Source organism: Squalius cephalus, assembly GCF_949319135.1.
Source record: "Squalius cephalus genome assembly, chromosome: 1".
Classification (NCBI taxonomy): domain Eukaryota; kingdom Metazoa; phylum Chordata; class Actinopteri; order Cypriniformes; family Leuciscidae; genus Squalius; species Squalius cephalus.
This window is the reverse complement of record NC_137122.1, coordinates 51,438,745-51,458,741: the sequence shown is the minus strand read 5'-3', so window position 1 is coordinate 51,458,741 and position 19,997 is coordinate 51,438,745. Positions and strand designations below refer to the sequence as shown.

The following is a 19,997-nucleotide window of genomic DNA, read 5'->3' as shown; positions in this document are numbered from 1 at the left end:
CCCAGAGCACTCTGCTTTAATACGTATGTAGCCTTAATGTAACTAGAAATACTATTAATACAGTATAATATATAATTTAAAATAAAATAAATAAATTTAAATTTATTTAAAATAAAATGAAGAGATACATCTTCATTCCTTCCCATACCCACTAACATTTCCCTTAGTTTCAGATAACGTAAGCTAGCCAAACTGAGCCAAAGCTTCTGGCCTGGTTGCAAAGTAGTTGTAGAGTTTTTGACTGCATCAATAATAATGTATACGATGGGCTATATATTAAATGTTCTAGCCTAAAAATGTTAGACGAGCTTTCTTCCACCTTACCTTCTCCATCATCACGACGTGTGTTCGCGCGATGTTGTTGGTTACCTAGTAACGAACGTACGGTGGCCGAGAATGTTCCGTCAACTTCCGTGTGTTCGCGCATCTGTGTTGCCTATTAACGAACGCAATCTGGCCAAGATACGCGCTGGCGGCAGGAAACTTCACTTTGTGTGCCCGCGCCTCGTATACAACGTTACATATAAAGCTTGCATGACATGACATGCTTGGTTGGCATTGCCTTTTCAGCGTGAGAAATACACGGTGTGGCGTGTGAGCGTATGAACTGGTTGAATTGCGTGTGTCTCACGGCCAATGCGTGAGACTTGAGAACCCTGCAGAGAATGTCTAATATGGCGAGAAGTTTCACTCTCAGTACACTTCCGGCTTCTGAACTGGTTGCAGTTCCACTCTGATTCCATATGAGGGCGCTCACAGGACGAGTGCAGAATGAATGGAGGTCTATGGCGCTATACCAATAAAAATCCACTTTTCTCAGGATATAATTTTTTGTCTAGTGATTTGAATGTTGTATTCGAAAGGAAATGCAAATAAATTACACATTGCTGGGTGTTAGATTTTTTAGAGTCACTTATTTGCTTTAAAAAGTCTTTTAAAGTGTCAATGACGTCATACACATGTACGACCAGAGATACGGCTTTACGGCAATCCTTCAGTTACTTTGGTGCTTTCGCGCTCTGCACTTTCTTTTCACTCGAGGCATCGACAACACAGCTGACACAGGTAAACGTACGTGCTAGAAGAGTTTTTGTTTTGTTTGTTTCTGGTCCCGCTTCGGATGACACGATGCCATCAAGCGGGATCTCTAGTCGTAATCAGTCCTTCACTGACCAATCAGCGTTCATTAGCAGAATGCTAGCGTGTTATGGACAACAACAACTCAGCCTGTAAGAAATCAAAAGGACATAAGTACTTGTTCATTCAACTTTCAACCTATAACCCATGTTGAACTTGCAAAATCTACAATCAGATCTGAGATTTCTCAACGGCAATCGGGTGAAAGAGACAAATTTAGCCGTCTAGCCCCATTGACTCCCATTCATTTTGCACTCATGGCGATCACCCCCAGTGGAACTCTGGTGGTACTACAACCAAAATTCGGTACAACAGGGCTTAATCAGGGAAGTGGGCAGGCTCTCCGTAGACGGGCTCTGGTTTCACTCGAAACATTTAGATTCAACATTTAGATTTAGATTTAACATTTAGATTTAGATTCAACATTTAGATTTAGATTTACATTTAACATTTAGATTTAGATTTAACATTTAGATTTAGATTTAATATTTAGATTTAACATTTAGATTTAGATTTAACATTTCGATTTAACATTTCGATTTAGATTTAGATTTAACATTTAGATTTAACATTTAGATTTAGATTTAATATTTAGATTTAACATTTAGATTTAGATTTAATATTTAGATTTAACATTTAGATTTACATTTATATTTAACATTTAGATTTAACATTTAGATTTAGATTTAACATTTCGATTTCGATTTAGCATTTAGATTTAACATTTAACATTTAGGTGTAACATTTAATATTTAGATTTAACTATTTAAAATATCTCTAAGTTGACAAATATTGTTGTAAATGTGGTAAAAAGTGACCGTCAAAAATTCATACCAGTTTTTTAAACATTGTTTGAAGCTAAATGTGACAAAATGTTGCTGTTATTTTCAGCGTCAGTCGCTTTACAAACGGTGCCCCATAGAAGTCACCAAGAAATCAAAATTGACAATTCTTATTTTTTTTTATGAAATATTGCAGTATTTATTATAAATTACTTATCCAAGCACGTCATTATTTTTTACATTTATGTTGCCTGATTGTCAATTACAGAAATATATATTTTTAATAGTATGTAGTAAAAGTTATAAATGAGTAAGATATGTGATGCAAAATAAAGCATTGATTAGATATCACAAAATCAAGTTAATTATAATGTGGTTTTGTGTATATGAAATATATCTCTCTGTGATCTGTGCAGCCGGTGACTTCTTAACAGACTAAGTTTGTGTGTTTCAGTTCTGAAAGAGCTCAGAGGAACATCATGATTTACATAAAGCTGAAATTATGAGGCACATTGTGCAGGTGTATCCTGAGAGAGAGTCATGCATGTCTATGAAAGAAAATGCAAACAAATGCATTGCCAAAGATCTTTAATTGCAGAACCAAAACCAAAAATTAAAGTATATACTCGTGTTAAGTCTCAGATATGGCATCATACAATTCAAATAATATGAAAAGAAATAAAGAAGAAGAAGAAAATAACAGACAATATTTCAATAACACTGTGAATTTTTGATACTTTTCTTAGTGAATTTTGAGCCCACTGACACTTCACATGAGAAATCCACATTATCGGTCCAGTCCGAGGAGTCGATGGTCAGAGAGCTGCTCATTTTGAAGGTTTTGTCTTGTTGTTTCTCAGTAGCACTGCTCCAAACTCCCTCTGTAACAGAGCGTCCATTGACTGTCCAGCTGACATGAACCAGAGCTACAGAAATATCCTCAGCCAGACACACAAGTGTAGCTTTACTCTCCTTCAGAGCCTCAGGGGGTAAGGGACCTGGATAATAGATAGGGGGCGCTGGCCCAAAAAAGGTTGAGAACCACTGGTGTGGAGTTATAGGCTTTTCAAACTATTTTAAGGCATGAATATATATATATTTTTTTTTTTTCGAGTTTAAATATGTAATTTTGGTGATCAAAGATGAGTTTTTAGGGATACAATTATTGACTACAGGGGGGCTTTAAACACATATTTTAGGACAACTTTACAAATACAGAGGCTATGTGTGATGATCACTTACCTGATATGTTATACTATCTGACTTTGCTTGTATTTAAATGAGTCTTTGTGTTCCTGCGAGCTTTTAGCCCTCATGAAGGCTTGTGTGCCAACATGCTTTGGTGAATAAAAGTAGTATTTTCTTATTAAAATAATCCATGCAAGTATAAAACGCAAGTAACAAATGCAAGTTTAATGTTTTACAAAAAAGCATCTAATGTTCTGAAATAATCAAAATCTGAAACTTAGAAACAGTGAGATCCAAAAACAGTCATAAATTTCACCAAATACTATATTTTAAAGCACTGAATATTGCTTTGTTTTGTATGTGAATTTTGTTTTGTTTTTTTCACCCATTTTGAATTAATTTTATTGCTCCTCCATTATTGTTCATGTACAGATGAAGATCCCCTGATCATTTGCTGTTAATGCTCTTGTCTGGTTGAATGAACAGATAAAAAGAGACAGAGAAACTGCTGATTTCCATAGAGCTGATTATAACAGCAGGTGTTTCCTGTGTGTCAGAATCAACTTCCTGTCCTGAAGAAAATCTCCACAGCTCACTGCATCTGCTAGAAGACACACTTCAGCATCAACTGTACAATCCAGATTCACATGATGTCGTATCACACGAATGTCAGGCCGTCAGGAGCATTTTGTTTCTCATAGTTTAGATCGTAACTTTACTGTATCAAATAATAGTCATTTTTCATTTGTCTTTGAGTCACTCTTCATTATCAGTCATGTGATCGTCTCCATATTCAGACACATTCATCTCTGCTGTGCTCTGAACAAATGAGATTTACTAGCAGTAACACTCGTTTAATTTGCTCTTTCCTCTGAAGATCTGAGGTTTCATATATTTTAAAACTGAAGACATGATTTATTTGATTATTTACACAATGATACTACTTTTATTATTCATTCTTCCATTGATCGTAGAAGTGAAAACTGACTTAGTAAAGAAGTAGTTAATACATTTTGAATGCATTTCTCTACAAAATCAGTAAGAAAACTGTTTGTTCAACATGCGGTTTATTAAACAGGTTGTGAATCATCTTACATCAGCATTAAAGCCACAATATTGTCGCAGAAAATGACACAGTTCAGGCTACTAAGTTACATTCTTGAACTATTTTTAATATATATTCATGATTTCTATTACACTACGTCAGAAGATATTATCACTCGCTATCATAATCCCTCAAACAACACATCAGATCCTCTGAGTTTAGTCGCTGCATTGAGATTTCTTGATGCTTGTGCTGGTGATTTTTGAGGCGACAGACGCTTCACATGTCAGATCTTGGTCTTTGTCCCACTCTGAGCTCTCAATGGTTAAATAACTGCTCATCTTGAATTTCTGATCAGGCTGCTGTTCAGCAGAGCCGGTGAAGACGCCTGTAGTGACAGAGTTCCCGTTCACAAGCCAGCGCACATCAGCAAAAGCCACAGACATGTGATTGATCAGACACACCAGAGTGACTTTACTGGAGCTGATCAGATCTTCTCTGGATGGACGGAGGATGTTCAGCACAGGAGGAGCAACATCAGCATCTGCATCAGCATCAACACAAATCACCATTAACATGGACAAACATCTGCATCAGCATCAACACAAATCACCATTAACATGAACAAACATCTGCATCAGCATCAACACAAATCACCATTAACATGAACAAACATCTGCATCAGCATCAACACAAATCACCATTAACATGGACAAACATCTGCATCAGCATCAACACAAATCACCATTAACATGAACAAACATCTGCATCAGCATCAACACAAATCACCATTAACATGAACAAACATTTGCATCTCAGACACACATCTGACATATTGAACTCTGACTACATTTAAACTTTGAAAATGTCACACATCAACATGTCAACAATTCATCTTTTCTCACATCATTAAATAAACAATTAATATCATAATTAAAATTTTAAAACATGCATCTAAATGTCTTTATTGACTTGCAACACAAAAGTCAGATAGTGCATGTATGTGGGTAGTTTGTTGGATTGTTATTTTCTACATCAAGATTTCAGGTTGAAATGTGAATATATTTGTCACACAGTGTATATTTTAGATGCTGACACTATTCTCATTTTCAACTGTCCTACAGCGTGACATAAAGGTACAAATTGAGTAATACACTAGTTAATAAAAGCTTCATGTATAATAATTATTAAAAAACATTTAGCAAAACAGTTTTAGATGTAATACAGCACGTCACACTGCAGGTCAACTTCTCATGTGTTGTTTCACAGATACTGTACATTATTAGTTCAATGAGGATTTTTAAAAATACATCAAATTAAACACAAAGTAGATGCTTGTCCTTAAATCACAACATGAAAAAGTCTGTTCTATAATAATAATAATAATAATAATTATTATTATTATTCTTAATTGAATAACAAATACAAGCAGATAAAACCACAGATGAGAGTTAAAGCTGCAGTGAAAGTCTTGTCAGTATTTCAGGACTGTTTACTGGAGGTGCTGATAAAACTGTCTCTGACTGAGTTCACACATTTAACTAAATTAACTACAATAATGAGTTTATATAATAAAGTTTAGACTATATTTAATACAGGGAAAAGATTAAAAGAAAAACACAGTGTAAAGATCACTTACCAGTCACAATGAGTTTTGTTCCTTGTCCGAATACCACAGTGACACATTTCATATGTTCAGTCGTACAAAAACCTCCTCAGTCTGTGAAGAGACACAAACAGAAGTGAAACACTCACTCAACCTCGGCTGACTGTGTCCTTTACACATTTATTTCATGGAGAAATGTTTCAGATTCAAGCACAAACACATTTATGTTGCTGTTTTAGTCTTCATATTTGCTGTATTTGACGGCTGTGTATTAAAGTGCTGTGAAACACAATGTCATATGGCTGTTGTTATTCTGAGGTGTCAGTGACTGCAGTGAATCTGCTGTTGTCTCAGTGTGTTCACACTTGTAGTTCGGTTCTCCTGATTCTTTTGGTCAAGACCGAAAAAAAGAAAACAATACATAGTCCTGATTCACTCAGCATTCACACAGTCATTTTTAACACCGGACCTAAAGATACAAAGAAAAGAAAAAAGAAAATATTATATGTTGCGATGGAACTTGTCGAACACCCAAAACAATGCTGTGTTCTGCGCTAAATTCGCTCGCTGTGAGTAATTGTGATGGTTTATGATGGAGCTGACAAGCTGTTTTTATGCAGTTTTTTTTAGCATGAGGAATTTCTAGCTTTAAGACACGAGATAAAGTGTTTGTTTGTCATATTTTCCACCAGTTGCTGTCATTAATTGTTTTGGTCCCACTTTATATTAAGTGGCTTTAAGTACTATATGTACTAACATTGAAATTAATAATTTGATACAATGGACTTATTGTGTACATACATGTTTTTACATTGTACATTTTTTTTTTTACTTTTACATTGTAACTATAGCTGTAATTAATTTATGTAATTACATTTATAAACTGTTAAATAAACTGTTATAACTGTTTAAGCTGTTAACCCTTCCTTAACACCTCAACCCACCCTTAAACCAACCCATGCCACCAAACCTGTCCCTAACCTTACCTGTATCACACCTTAACAGCAGCAAAGTGTTTTACAATACAACATGAACACAATAAGTACATTGTACATATTTTTCGATGTAAGTACATAGAACTTAAAGCCACTTACAGTTTTTCTCGATTGCTTAAAGGGTACATAACATGCACAGTTTCACCTAATCTCATGTTAATCTTGAGTACCTATAGAGTAGTAGTGCATCCTTAATATCTCAAAAAAGTGTTTAGTTTTATTATATTTAGAAAAGAAAAATACAGCTTTCCGATTCTCTCCGGAAAAAGCCGAGGTCCTGGAGGCGGAGCTATAGAGTCAAGCGGTAGTGCTTTATTTCCAGCAAAAGACAGAAATCTTCTTTTATCGGGTCTTTTATCACTGGGACCGCTCCACGTTTTAATAGCAAACGATTTGCAAATCCAGCGTCGACCTGAGCCTTGTTAATAAAACATTCGTCACTGAAACGACCAGAACACATAACCGCACTTCCTACACTCCGTTGCTGCCCCGGAAAAACAAACGGCATCCACTGTTCCTGTAACACTGGGTTCTTTGGAAAGCTGGACACGGTAAGCTTTCCCTCACATCCAAATACACACTTTTTTGGAGACATTCTTGAACAAATCCTATGCAGCGCTGCCGATGATATCCTGTTGAAGCGCGTTGATGTGCGCGGTCTCGCTCTCCTCTAGTCGACGTGATCGCGGGCAAGCTTTTCCGGGAGAAATGCTCATATAAGGAGTTCCACTCTTATCTACGTCATTAGATCCACGATCTAAAAAAAACCAGCCGAAACTTGTACCAACCCGGAAGTAAGATTTTCAGCATAGAAATTCTCCGTTATTCGTCCAAAATATTTTTTTAAAACTTTGCCCATGTTTAGCATGAGAATCCATCTCTTTAACACTGTAAACAACTCTGAATACATGAAACACCATTGTACCCCCCCTTTAAACACATTTCTTGAAACTATGCCTCGTATTCTCAAAACTATAAACACAAATCCATAACATCTCACCCAATTCCCCAAACATCCTATTTTCAGTTCAAAATGAAGCTCTACACTCAAAACCATTCACTCTTGCTGAAAAACCAAACTTTGCCCTCAGACAGGACACACAAGCCCTCTCAAACACACACACTACAACATAGTCTAACACACTGGTGCAATAAATTCAAAACAACATTTCCAAAACTGGTTATGTTGCTTGTGGTACGACTGCTGGCCTTTTCTTGCAAGAAAATACACCTCATCAAATACTACTGGAAATGTTTGTCTTTTATTCAGTGATAGAATTTTGTTTGCCACCACTCCTCCCTGAAGCTTCTCGAGGCGACGGTAAAGCAACTCAAATTTGGCCTTACTCATAGCCCAGCCTCCCTCATAGTCAAACCATTGATAAAGATATGTGCAACTAGAGTGGCTTGAATTTCATCTGAGACTGCTTGTCTTCTTGCCCTTGCCCTTCCTCCTCCTCCTTCTTATCCTCCCTATCTCTTCCTTCATGTCTTTCTGGATCCATTGTTCCAAAACTCAATAAACTGATTTGGGCCCTTTTATCTATCTACTGAAGGATCTGATTGATGTGTGTTAAATTTTGACTCTTAGTGTTTCCACCTGGGTAATTGTGTGCTAACTGAGCTGAAGCTGTGCAGACTTGAGTGAACAATATTGAATGCTAGTGCTTTCTAAATGACAACATGGTCTAAGCAATGAGAAATGAAGGGATTTGTGTGTAGAGTTTTGCAGTGACAGTTCAACAAATCTGACTCATGTGTAAAAACAGGGAATAGTGTTTATAGTTTAGGGAAATGGGTGTGCTTTTTGATAAATGGCATTATGGTTTTGAAATTTTAGTTCAAAAGCCTGGTTATAGTGTTTAAGCAATCGAGAAAAACTGTAATAAAAAGTGGGACACATTTTCTCTGTGTTATTATTGTTCATTTGTAGATGAGGTTCCCATGATTATTTGTAGCCAAAGATGCGAGTAATCTGTTGTGAACACTGAGAGAATTCACTTTGGGAAGGAGACACCGTTTGTCGGGCGTTTCAAACGAAAGTGAACAACTGAATCCATCACATACTGTAAGTTTGTTAGTGAAGGGAACATGTTATGGTCACTTCAAGAAAGTGTGTCTTTACACCTGAGGACCAGAGATGAGAAACTGCTGTAGCTTCAGAAGACCTGGAATACAATTAACACTACCCTGTTATATGTGTTATTTTGATACAAATATTTCTATAAATAATTAATTACAGGGCAGAATAGTAAAGAAATTGGAGAATATTCTCAGCATCTGTGATTAGTTTATAATTCATCATGAATCTGTGTTGTGAAATAGTGTAAAGCCTAAACAATCTGTTACGGTAATTTCCTATAATCACTGTAAAGCTGCTTTGAAACAATCCATATTGTTAAAAGCGCTATATAAATGAGTTGACTTGACTTGAAGTGAATGTGAATGTGAGCAATGAGGAGGTTTTTGTCATGGTGTGAATCACTGTGATACGTACTCTTTAACAGAGTCGTCCCATGTCTTACAGTAATACACTGAAGAATCACCAACATCCACATTATTGATGATCAGACTATAATCTGATGTAGATGAATGTGTTGATGTGAATTTAGGAGCAGAGAAACCAGATCCATATTCAGCTGAGCTCCAGCTATGATAAAATCTTAACATATATTGAGGAACTCCTCCTGGAGTCTGTTTGTACCATCTAGCTTCCGAATTAGTAACTGTCCCCAGATTACAGTCCAGTTTAGCTGTTTCTCCTTTATTGACTGTGATTAATGGACTCTGAGTCACTACAGTCACTCCACTGACACCTGCAGAATAAACACATCCTTTATATGAGATTGTGTGTCAAAACACTTTAAATCTGACATCAGAAATGAGGAAAACTTACAGGTCAGAAGAGTAAAGAAAGCACAGAATATCGTGATCATCTTGTGATTTGGTCTGTGTGACGTGTAAAGATGAGCAGTGCTGTAGAATAATGCTGAGATGATCAGAGAGAGAAACTTTAAGACAGTCAAGAGCTCTGAGAGGGAGGAGCCACTGAAAGACACGCCCGCCTCATACAATAGACACGCCCAGCATGATTTCAGTTGACCCCAAACTAGTAGGCCAATCTGATGGTTATTAATACACACATTACTGGAAATGCAGTTCTTCTAATTGTTTACACAGCTATCACAATTGCAGTAAAGATATAAACTATTCAAAAGTAGCAAACATTGTTATGCAAATAAAAAAAAAAGAAGAAGCATGAAAAGAGGAAAAGAAAGACGTGATGGTGGAGAGAGTTGAGGAACGGGAGAGGAAGAGTGAAACAGGTAGAAAGAGATGAAGAGGAGAGGAGGAGAGAGTTTAAGAAAAGGAGAGGGAGAAGAGATGGGTGAAGTGGAGGACATTGGTGTAGTGGAAAGAATAAGAGGATAAATTGTACAAAGACAAAAGGAAGGGATGAAAGAGGAGTGAAGAGACGTAGAAGGTACAGACTTTCAAATGTAATGGAAAATCATCACGTAATAAATAAATCTTCTTAAGAGAAGCTGAAACAGATCCAAAGTGTTACACTCAGACATTCCACTTCTATGAGTGTTTTACTACACTAGATAGTGTACATTTGTAGTTTTGAGAAAGACTCAGAGGGGAAAGTTCTGTAAATGTCCAAACATTATTCAGAATTTAAGTTCAAGAACATTGAGGATGACCAAGTTTGTTTTCAATGGAATAAGAGCAAGTCATTTTTTAACAACACCATCAACCACAACAGAAGAGTCCTGTGAAGATGAGGCAGAAGAAACATGGATGATAATAATGCATGATTAGAATATATTCTGTGTGAAATTCTCTGTCCAGATGTAAATCAGAGCCGTGATCAATAAAGTTGAGTGATCACAGTACTGTACAACAGCAAACATTTGTGTATTGTGTATAATTTTTTTTTTTGGGGGGGGGGAGGGGGGGGGATATAAACAAAACTCCTCATTTAAGAACTTTATGATAAAATGCATTTTCATTAGTATATTTGTGTGTCTATAGCTGAATATGTTATGAAATCAATAGAGAACACACCTGTAGTTTTGATGATAGTATTTACTAATAATAAAATACAGAGCTTCATGAACTGTTTGGCTATAAGATAAGAGTGTGTTTAGAGTAATGAACTGAGTTTAGAGAAATGTGTCCAATCGACTGAGAAAAACTGTAATGCTTAAAAATTAATCGAAAAAATTCTTAGTGTTAATCAGAGGTGTATCTGACAGTTAATATATTTTTAATACATGCTAATATATATTTTTAAACGAGTCACTGTGATATTTGAATGTGGTTTACAGTATTGGGCTTTTTAAAGGTCTGTAATAATAAGCTTCTCATGAATGAAATTAAATGATATGATATAAGTGTGTTAGGGAAGCACAGTCACAGTTCACTAGATACTTCATCTGTCACTAGTGCACATCTTTTCTTTTTTTCAGATATGCTGTATAATGTCTTAATATATAATATAAAAAATATCTCCAAAGTAAATGTATGTATACATTCAAATATTTCAAATATTAATTTTAATGCTTAATAGTGTGATCAATTTTCCTCGAATATGATATAAACGAATATGAAATAAAAATAAATATACATTTCCAACATGTCTCTAGGTGACCAGTCCATCTCTAGAGTTACACTTGATTTAATTGATATAAATATACTAATGTAACTGTAAACTGTAAAAAACGACCAAATTGTATATTGAATTCAAGATCAAGTGAGATGTGTGTAAAAGCAGAAGTGAATGTGAGCAGTGAGGAGGTTTTTGTCATGGTGTGAATCACTGTGATACGACCTCTTTAGCAGTGTTGTCCCATGTGTCACAGTAATACACTGAAGAATCACCAACATCCACATTACTGATGATCAGTCTATAGTCAATCTTTGACTGAGCTGTAGATGTGAAGCGGCTGGATGTAAAACCATCACCATATTTGTTAGGAGAGCTGTGTGACTGATAGTATCTCAACACAAACTGAGGAGCTTCGTTTGGATTCTGTTTATACCAGCTGACATAATAGCCCTCATCCTTTACAACGTTACAATCCATAGTCACAGATTTGCCTTTTTGTTCTGTCAGCACAGAGGGTTTCTGTGTGAACACTTTCACAGATCTGACACCTGAGAAATTATAATCAATATAATTAATTTCATCAACTTTGACACCTCTGAGAGAACAACATGTCTGTAGTGAAATAACTTACATGACAGAAGAGTGAGGAGAGTGAAGTAGAAAATGATCAGCATCTTCCCTGTGAAGCAGTTTGAGTTTAGTGGAGAGATGAAGAGAATAAGAGAGACTGAGAGACTCATATATGAGGAAGAGAAACTCTGAAAGAGTGACGATCACTGGAGTTCAGCCAATCACTTCATCCAGAAACTGCTTTAATATTCTCACTTACTTCATATATGGGGGAAAAACCCAGAGAAAACACAATTTACATCCAGCTGTAAATCATTATGAAGGAGCTTCGATCTAAAGGACAGAATAAAACACATGTAAAGGAAGCTCTGGTTCACCTAATAGTTAAAGGGGTCATGATTTTGACTTGAGGTTCACTTGTAATGTTAATAAAGCTTCAACCTTCACTCTGACCCTCTGTCTGAAATGGTCAGTTTTTAAGGGGCGGCTCCTATAAGGCTTGTCATTAAACGGCCACTGTTATGATTGGCTAAAGTCGTTGTGTCGTAAAACAGTATCAACGCCCACTCGCTATTACACGATGTGATGTGAGTGACATTATATAAAACCGTAATTTACAGACAAAGCATTATGAAATCGTTTACTTGCGGTTTGTGATGCAGCTGCTGTCAGATCCAACACATCTGTTCTTCATCTTTCAACAGTAGTTTCTTTGTGAACTCTCCATTACACTCTGCCTCGTTTACAAGACAAAATGCTCCGAATAAACATATAATCCTTCAACACAATCCAGGACGCCATTAAAATAAACCACCCGGTTGTTTCCATCTCCACCCCTTTAAGATATTTAACGCAAAACTGGATTAAAATAATAATTTTTATTTCCAAGATGATAATAACATAATGATAAACATGCAAACCCTTGTGAAAAAGAAACATGCTGTACTTTTAAGAGTTCTTATTAAAGAAACAATATACTTGTAGATTACATTGTGAATGGAATCTAATGTTTTCTCACACTTAAATGTGAATTGCAATTAAATGAAAATGTATTTTAGTTAAACTGCATATATTAAATCCAATTATTGCATCCTTATGTACTTTCTTCTATTGTCTCTTAAAGCTACACTGTGTAACTTTTTTAGTTGATTCTTAGCAAAAAACACTTAGTTCTTTCAAAAATATATGTGCTCATTAATGTATATTTACTTCTTTCAAGTAATAAAGTATTCTCTTAAGTTTATAATCTGCCATTGAAAGTACATACGGGTGAGGGGTTCGAATGCCGGTCGCCATGTTGCCCCTCCATCTTGAAACTACATTAGCCAAAGAGGGACATACCAGTAAATTCAAGCTTCGCCTTTTGCGTTTTTCACTCAGTGACACCGTGACGAATGCGAGGGGGAGATTACTCGCGAGCTCGCGAGTGCCGGCAGATTTGAAAGATAGTGTGGTGTGTGTGTGTGTGTGTGCGTGCGTACTCACATTTGAAAGAGAGAATTAAAACGTCAACGCGACAGACAAATCAGCAAGACCATAGTCAATATTGGAGTAACTTTTCCCAGATGGAAAGAGCTCATGAGGAGAAAAGATTTAAAAACGGACGCCGAGGTTGCCTGCTTTCTTCTCGACAGGTAATTCAGCCTGTTGTAATTCATTTGTGTAAATTCGAAGTTTTATAGTTGCTTGTCTAACCATAGCATGGTTGTGCATAACGCCAGAACGACCTCTAGTATAACTTCATCCTCGCGTCAATGGTGAAAGTATTGTTTCAAATCTGTGCTGCGACGGATCACAGGTGATGAATAGTTTTAAAGGCGCAATTTTTTAAGCTATATAAAAAAAAGGACACTGTAAATTTTAGTTATTTTTAATTGCTTTTACTTTGTAGCCTACACATTGTAACGTTAGCCTAATCTGATTATGCTGGGATAGCCGATTCCAAGGGTGACGTTTACCTCCTGACATCTGTCCTGTAGTTTTATTCATTTTAGACGTATTGTTTATTATTGTCATGGACGAAGTGATAACTGGAAGCCATGTTAATCTTGGAATAATACGGCCACCGTAGGAGTTAAAACGCCCTCGGAATTGAGAGGAACAGAAACAAATATTCACTGGGTAGTCATATACAATTTCACCGCTAGATGGGGGTAAAAATCACACAGTGTAGCTTTAAATATGGTTAAAGAAGTGTCCTGCTGAATGTACTGACATGCATAGCAGACTAAAATATATTTTTAATGCAATTTCTATGAATCATGTATGTCATGTATTTAAACATACTTGTAATTACTCATTTGTAATTATCCGAGTTGCAATTTAATACATTTAATATTTAGGCTACTTGACACTATAGTTAAAGTAAGCTATTTTACATGTGCCAACACATTAAAATAAGTGTACTACTTTTAAGCACGAATTTTTTTTTAAACATAACGATTCAAGTCAAACTTTTAATTTAGTATACTTTTTTAAAAGTCTATTTAAATGTGTTAAGAAATATAGTCATGAAAGTGGCCCTTTTCCGTTAATATTTTATAAACTGCAAGTAAGCCTGCAGTTTTTAAAAAATATACTTTTATGACTTGAAGTGCACTACAAATGTACATTTAGTACAACAACACACTGCTCTTTCACAATGGATATATGGGTTTGGAGAGCAATCCTGCTACAGCTCACCAGAGGGAGCGATGAATCCTCAAAATAATCATACAGGAAACATGGAGACTTTTATTTTGTAAAAAGCATCGTTGCCGTGGCGACACAGGAAATCTCTCCATGTAATGCTTGTATGTGTAGAACAGAAATCTTTAAAACAGCGCTATTATTATTCTGAGACAGAAACTGTGAGCAGACTGAGTGGTCGAGGCGATGTGTTTATTGCTCGGTGCAACTGGAGTTGGAAAAACGCTTTTACTGAAACGACTACAGAATATCCTTTACCAGCTGTTTACATAAGACAGACTGCCTTCCTAAATATATAATTGTTTCTTATTATAATTTCTCACCCACTGTCAATGAATATGACTCCTTTATCTGGACTAACAGTTGTGTCAGATGGACGCGCATGCGGATTTGGGTGAAGCGCCCGTCACTCTTCCCACGGTGAGCTTCTCCTCTTCACACTAATGCTGTTCAGCCAGTAAAATAAAGCTTTCTGTAATATTTTAAACGCAATATAAAGCAAACAGTGGTTTTAGTGTTGAAGTCAACTGAATTATGCGATCTAAAACTAAAGTAGCCCAATACAAATGAAAGGTTTGGAAAACATTGGAAATGAAGATGTCTTAATTTTTTTTAGTTTAATAGTTTCTTTAAATCACAAAGTATTTTTAATAATGCATTAGAGTAAAATAAAATATATATTTACAAAAACAATTCAAAATACTAGCTTTTATTTTAATATATATGTGTGTGTGTGTGTGGAAAATAAGTTGGGGACTGTTCAAAAAGGTGATTAGAAATTAAATAATAATTGTGTGAAGTATCTTTTCTTTCTTATTTCCTAGGTCGGCACCAACCTCACAGACCTCATATGTCGGAGGAAGAAAATAACAGTACGAGAGCTGGGAGGCTGTATGGGGCCCATTTGGCCAAAATACTACTTAGACTGCACATCCGTTATAGTGAGTATCAACAAGTCAAGAAATAAGTGAACGAGAAAGAAATAAGTTTAAATATATAATAGTACAGAAGCCAAAATAGAGGTTTAAGGTTAACATTTTTGGTCACTACTTAATTTCCATATATCCATATATGTGTGTTATGAGTTATGAATTTACTAGTATATGAAAATGTGAAAAACAGATTGAAGAATGAAGTGTGTTCAAACATTTGACTGGTAGTGAATATCTCAGTAACTCGGATGGCAGAAGGTAATGGCTTTGTTTGTCGAATCCCTCGATTATCAACCACTGGACGTGAAGATTGTTTGCAGGTTTTCTCTTCATTGTTTTGAGAGTCCTGGAGAGAGACAGTATGTACATTTACAGTATGATCATGTTGTCCATCACTGTTGATATGCATTTGTTCTTTATGCCTTGTAGTTTGTGGTGGACTGTGGCAACATTGGCCAGATTTCATCATCCTGTGTCCAGCTGCTGTCTGTTCTCTCTGCGGAGCCGCTTCACGCTGCCGCTGTGCTCATACTCTTCAACAAGAGGTCAGGAGAGGTCACACACCAGCTACGCTTACATCCAAACTTACGACTTTAACTTGATTGGAATGTCGCAGAATTCATTCGCGAATAAAGCAGCGTTTCCATCCCATGTGTTCAAGAGAGCAAAAAATCGTTATTTCCTGGGAATTTGGCGCAAAATATCTCCAATAAATGGAAGTTGCTGAAATCGGCGAAGCCACTGTGACTCTTTATTCTGAGCGAGACTCTATAAACGCGCTCGTGTTATCTTGTGTTCAAATGCCTGATGTTTGGGAACGCAATCGTGTGAGACGCTTCTGGGAGGGAATTAAAAAAGATCATTCATGATCGACTTCGGCTCAGGCGTTTCAGAACGATCAAACCAACATTTGAGATGCTGTGATGTGATTGGTCTGCTGGTTAGTCCAGTTATCCAATCACATCTTCTGATGAGGCAAAGTCACATTCATTCAGTAAATGTGTTTCCGTCATAGTTTATGCACATGTCTTCTTATCAAATAAAAACTTCAATTGAGCGCATACGTTATTTTATGCGCATCTTATAGTTTCTATCCAGTGGTGTTTTTTTTTTATGAGATATCCCAAAATAGGTGGATGAAAACAGCTGCTGTCTCCTTTGTTGATTTAATTCAATAAATCCAGTACTAAGTCATGCTAAGCCTATCGCTCCTACATTTCCGCCTAAATACATTTCTTTCCTCAGGGATCTTCCGTGCTCCATGTCTCTTGTGGAGCTGAAGTCGCTGTTCAGGATTGATGACATCATTAGAACTGCGCCTCAGTCAATCACAACACTAGAGATCAGTGGGCGCTCGGGACAGGGCCTTCAGGATGTGCTCGCCTGGCTGTTTCCAAACCGCTCTGACACATGAGAGATGTGGATGCAGAGACCTGGGGGCTAATATTATATCACAGGTCACAGTTAACATCTGATAAATGTGCCGTGAAGATGTGTTTGTGATTTCCAGTCGTCGCAGTTCTGCTGTGTTACAGTAGCTCGACTCAGTCCCGCACCACATGTCTGTGCAAACATTCATTTGAGGAACAACCGTGGCCAAATGTAGAACTGGTGGTCTTTTGACGACTCTCGTGTGACTTCCTGTGCTCTGTGGAATAGTTAGTTTGAAGAGTCTCTGAGCGGCTCTTTTCCACACAATGAAAGCATATTTTCACCATGATCCAAAGTGGTCAGAACACAACCATTAAACACTTGGATTTGTCCCTCCACTGTAAGCTCTCAAATCCCATGTGTTCCACAGAAGAAAGAAATTGTATTGGTTGGAGTCTTGAAATGTTGTGAATGCATCCTAGGATCAGTGGTGTAAAGTATTTAAAGTCCCCCTGTAGTCAATCATTTTATCCCTTAAAACTCACCTTTGATCACCAAAATTACATATTTAAAGTTTTTTTCTTGAAAAATCTCTCATGCCTTAAGATAGCTTGAACGAAATTCAATGAGCCCCGCCTCCACTCACTCGCACCAGCTCAGAGATCCACTGGTTGACGATCACACGTTGATCTGATTGGTTACAAAGTAGTTTGTGACGTCAGAAACACCAGCGATTTCAAAGCGTGTTTTTGAGACTGTCTTTGGTTCACTGCAGTTTTAAGCAGAAAATACTCAGTAATGGTGTCGACTTATGAATTTGCACATGTTAGTCTTTAAGCACATTAAAAACATCACATAGACATATAAACGACATTAAAAGCTTGATTTCCACCACAGAGGGACTTTAAGTAAATGTAATTAGTAACTGCAGTCTGCAACTTTTGTTAAAACAGAACTGCATGCATCTTGTGGAAGAACATTGTAGCCGGAGCGACTTCTCTCTGTTTATGTCTATGACGAGTCACGCAGGCACTGGGATACTCCACAGCGGTACGACCCGAACCAGTCTAAAATAGTCCGAATATAAACACTTATTATAGGTGGACCGTAGTGATTCAGGATAAGACAAAAACACGGTTTGGAAAATGGATTCATGATGTACTCGCTCATTTTATAATTGTCCCTGAGTTCAATGTGTGCAACCCCCTTTTTCCTGAGCATGTTATTGGCCACGACTTTCCGTCCCTGGAACGAGCTTCTCATCTGTTACAATCCTCTATAACAGAGTTCTCAAACCGGTTCCACGGAGGGCCTAGTGTATGCAGGTTCTTGGTCTTTCCCTTCAATTAGTGCCCAATTAAGACCTAGACTACCAGGTGAGGGGAGATCTTAACCAATTAGTGACCTACTCAATCAGTTTGGTTCAAGGTAAAAGAGAAAACCTGCATACACTAGGCCCTCCGTGGAACCGGTTTGAGACCACTGCTCTATAATAAACAGTAGATGGCATCATAAAGATCATAAAGCCTGTTTTTATCACAGATGATTGCTTTAAATATATATTATTTGGGGTTTAAACCATTTTGCCCAAATAGAAGAAAAAAATATCAGGTACAGGATCTAATTGACAGATATAATGTAAAAAAAGGAATGCAAGCAATATTGTCACAATTAAGAAACAAAGTTGCAGTTGAGAGATATTGAGGCCTGAGAATGAGACTGAACTTTTTTTTTTTTTAGCTACTTTGTAGTTTTACTGAGTATCAAAGATATTAGCAACTTTTACTCTATACTTGACTACATTTTGCATAAATATAGTCTTTACTCCAATACATTTGTGATGTAATGCAATTACTTGTTTACATTTTGCATGGGCATCATTCTGCATCAGTTTATTTCTGCTACAAAAGAAGCAGTATTGCCATCTACAGGACACTTAAGGTACTTTATACCTTATATGTGTTTTGCCCTTACTCACCCAAACTTGTGAACAAGGCTACTATATATTCTTTCACTGTGCGTTATCAGGTCGTTTCTGAATCTCAGGGGTTTCATGTATGAGATGAGCAGTTGTGACTGCAGCCGAAACCAGAACATCTAGTGCACGTGGGCTTTGACTATTTCATTTTACTCAACATTATTTTATCTAACTGTTATTTTGAAGAAAACTTTTTGAAGGATATTGGTTTACTTATGTCCTTTTTGAGAACTGAGACTTGAGTGTTTGTAGACGTTTAAGAGGCTGTTTTGTCGACCTTGATTTATTGCGATATTGAGGTGTTCAGTTTTATTGATTTTAGAAAATAATCATGTGATTGCCCTCCTCACAAATCAACATTATTTTTCACTGGCATGTCTCTTAGGTGTTACAATCAGTGCAAGTAAAATACTTGAGTACTGTTCAAATCAGATACTCTATTGGCCAGTTTCACAGACTAAAATTGCATGTTTGAGCTGTTTTAACTGAAAGCAACCTGTGCTGAAATATCTTAAAATAAGTCAGTGCCATTGTTTTGTCTCAAGATTCACACCAGTAATGTTTTTTTCTAAGGCACGTTTATAAAAGCTACTAAAATGTCCTAATTGACGGCCTAATCCTGGCTTAATCTAAGCCCTGTCTGTGAAACTGGACCTATGACTTTTCCTCAAGTCGTAATGGACTTGGTGACTTGTAACTTTGTAATGGAGTAATTTTCGCTGTAAGGTCTCTGTACTTTTACTCAAGTATGATTTTCAGGTACACACATCAAGTTAAAGAATATAACATATAAAGAGCCGTTCACACCGAATGTGTTTTGTGAGACATGGGCAGTGGACTGGGTAAAAACTAAAAAGTCTAGAGACACGTCAATTAAAAGTGTAACTTATTTTAGCACCACATCTTTAGAAAGCCCTGTCTTGTGCTGAGATGTGAGTGCAACGGTCCTTCGAGTGCATGTTTACAGAGAAAACAAAGGAAAAGCAATGCAGTGTAATGCAAAAACGCAAGACGCATGGAAGTGGAATGGGAGCAGTTGAGTGAAGAGTTTTTTCCCAAAAAATTTGAGAAACGTGATCAGTAGAATGTA

At 36.7% G+C, this 19,997-nt stretch overlaps 1 protein-coding gene and 1 gene segment (V, D, J or C); one reads left to right on the top strand and one right to left on the bottom strand.

The window, feature by feature from the left end:
• Nucleotides 1-3,325: 3,325 nt before the first annotated feature.
• On the bottom strand, nucleotides 3,326-12,081 carry LOC307160445 (putative non-functional immunoglobulin kappa variable 6D-41). The segment is given in 4 exons: nucleotides 12,000-12,081; nucleotides 11,591-11,916; nucleotides 5,792-5,872; nucleotides 3,326-4,696 (listed from the first exon to the last, which is right to left on the bottom strand).
• A 2,610-nt stretch (nucleotides 12,082-14,691) lies between these two features.
• LOC307160377 (ADP-ribosylation factor-like protein 16) lies at nucleotides 14,692-17,533 on the top strand. Its single transcript, XM_079874453.1, has 5 exons — nucleotides 14,692-14,874; nucleotides 14,989-15,046; nucleotides 15,451-15,567; nucleotides 15,988-16,103; nucleotides 16,804-17,533. Exons 1-5 carry the CDS (start codon nucleotides 14,813-14,815, stop codon nucleotides 16,970-16,972), a joined length of 522 nt encoding a protein of 173 aa, XP_079730579.1. The 5' UTR covers nucleotides 14,692-14,812; the 3' UTR covers nucleotides 16,973-17,533.
• Nucleotides 17,534-19,997: the final 2,464 nt, after the last annotated feature.

Excerpts from the sequence above, each read along its gene's own strand:
- LOC307160377 (XM_079874453.1), top strand. The coding sequence starts at position 14,813 with ATGTGTTTATTGCTCGGTGCAACTGGAGTTGGAAAAACGCTTTTACTG. Across the intron at positions 14,875-14,988 it reads TTACTGAAACGACTACAGAA|GTTGTGTCAGATGGACGCGC; the intron begins TATCCTTTACCA and ends TCTGGACTAACA. Across the intron at positions 15,568-15,987 it reads TAGACTGCACATCCGTTATA|TTTGTGGTGGACTGTGGCAA; the intron begins GTGAGTATCAAC and ends TATGCCTTGTAG.